The following is a 2,119-nucleotide window of genomic DNA, read 5'->3' on the forward strand; positions in this document are numbered from 1 at the left end:
AGGGCCAGGCGGCCGGGGCGCGCGGCCAAGGGCCAGGCGGCCGGGGGCGGCCAGGCGGGCGGCCGGGGCGCGGGAGAGAGAGAAAAAGAGGAGAGAGAAAGAGAGATAAAAAGAAAGAAAAGATCTTCTCCTCATTTTCGAAATCCGATCTTTCTACATGAATGCATTTGCACTTTCAAAGCAATCAAAAGAAATGCAAGGTTCGGCATGGTGCATCAAACAACATAAAGTATTTAGGGTTTTCTTACACGGGAATTTCAAACCGAATCCCGCTAAAACTTTGGAAAAGGTCAAGGTTTAGCGAGGGCAAAAAAAGAAAAAGAAAAGGTAACGCCCGAATTTTGGCGAGTAAAGAAAAGAAAAAATTCAACTGCAAAAATTCGGGGCGTTACAGCAGCCAACCTTTTAATTTCTACTTTCGGCGGATGGCATACCTACAGCTCCTGTCCTCACTCCTCACCATATGAGCATATGAATAGGCCATAGAGGTAATGCTAAACAACAACGTTCAGACAGCAGCTAGGGACATCAGAGTGCAGACACGCATTATCAGTACTATTTTACATCACCATAATCTCGCAAAAATCTACACATCAGGCTACAAGAGATGAAGATAACCCATCAGCAATCAGTTGAGCACATAATTTCACGACTTCATACAGTCAAGGAAGCACCGTTATTGTCCAGTGAAAGGCTTAGTATCATTGTAGCTGCCTTGGGTGCCCTGAAAAAAAAACAGCAACATCCATCCATTAATCAGGTAACTGATCATAGCGCCAAATGTTCATCGTATTCGATGTCTAAACAACATAATACTGATTGTTTGCCACACAAAGCTAATGCTTTGCCATAGCAAAGTATGTCACAACCCTATGCATTATATGCCCATTAATTAGTAAACGCCTAATGCTTATAGCAATGAAATCATCCTGGTCAGAACTATCTTGGGAGGATAATTCAGTAAGGCGGTTTATGTGTTATTTGACCATGCTAAAGTGTTAGCATTAGTTATGTAATCATAGTGTCCCATCCCTGAGTGTCCGTTGGTTTAGATTTTATTTCCAGCTGAGCCAATGAACAGTTAATAGCGCCATAGCGGGATGCTGTGTTTATAATCTATATGTGCAGTAAAACAACATAAGGTAAATAGGTCAAACAAACAAGGCAGTGAAGTTTACCATGTTTCAGTTGTTTGATATAATGCGGCAGAGCTTCCAAAGCATGAATTAAGCATGTCAGTATTCACAACACCAGGGCTAAGAGCAATGGCTGCCAATCCAGGTGGTAGCTCTTTAGCCAACGAGCGTGTCAAGCCCTCAATCGCCCACTTCGAAGCACAATATGGAGCAACCTGAAATGACAATGTGCAATTTAGTATGCATTGAGGATTTTGATTCATCAGAAAGAAACAACTATAATGCATTTGATGGTTTTCTGTATGACCTCTGCAGCAGCAGATCTTCCCCAACCAGAGGATAGATTGATTATAATCCCATGTCTCTTCTCTATCATAAGTGGTACAAAATGGCGAAGCACATTTGCTGTTCCCTTGATATTTGTATCGACCATGTCTCGTAGCAATATTTCTTTTTCGTCAAGAGGGCTTCAAACAACTGCATAACAAAAATGTAATCAGTAAACTAAGTTTAAATATGAATGTATCTATAATTGAGAGAATCATGTCTTGTGAAGGAATAATAAATCAAAAATCAAACTAAATTATACTGCATCCTGAGATTAACTTTTTTTACCAATGATTTATGTTACATGTCAACCTAAACTACATGATTTTTTTTTGATAACTTAAATGGATACTTTTAAAAGACGTGAACTTGAAACGGAAACCATGATATCTTGATAATGTACATGGCCTGTATTTAATACATCCTCAGACCATTTGTTAACTTACTAACACAGCATACCCATTCGTGAAAAAGAAGTGCAAATATGTTGGTCGTGAAGGACTTGCTCGAGAGTTGCACTATCAACTCAAGTATAAGCCTGCCACTTTCAGGCACTCTAACGAAATGATTAGCAATAATCTCATAGAAGCATAGCCAACCATCCTCCTGTTCATCTGCTGGAGCAATGCATCATCATTCTCACTTATAATTGCATC

General features: G+C 40.1%; 1 protein-coding gene across 1 annotated transcript; it reads right to left on the reverse strand.

Annotated features, from left to right (window-relative positions):
• Positions 1-455: 455 nt before the first annotated feature.
• On the reverse strand, positions 456-1,569 carry LOC103629782 (NADPH-dependent pterin aldehyde reductase). Its single transcript, XM_008650885.3, has 3 exons — positions 1,444-1,569; positions 1,179-1,351; positions 456-724 (listed from the first exon to the last, which is right to left on the reverse strand). Exons 1-3 carry the CDS (start codon positions 1,567-1,569, stop codon positions 655-657), a joined length of 369 nt encoding a protein of 122 aa, XP_008649107.1. The 3' UTR covers positions 456-654.
• Positions 1,570-2,119: the final 550 nt, after the last annotated feature.

The sequence above is a fragment of the Zea mays genome, chromosome 6 (assembly GCF_902167145.1).
Source record: "Zea mays cultivar B73 chromosome 6, Zm-B73-REFERENCE-NAM-5.0, whole genome shotgun sequence".
NCBI classification, from domain to species: Eukaryota; Viridiplantae; Streptophyta; class Magnoliopsida; order Poales; family Poaceae; genus Zea; species Zea mays.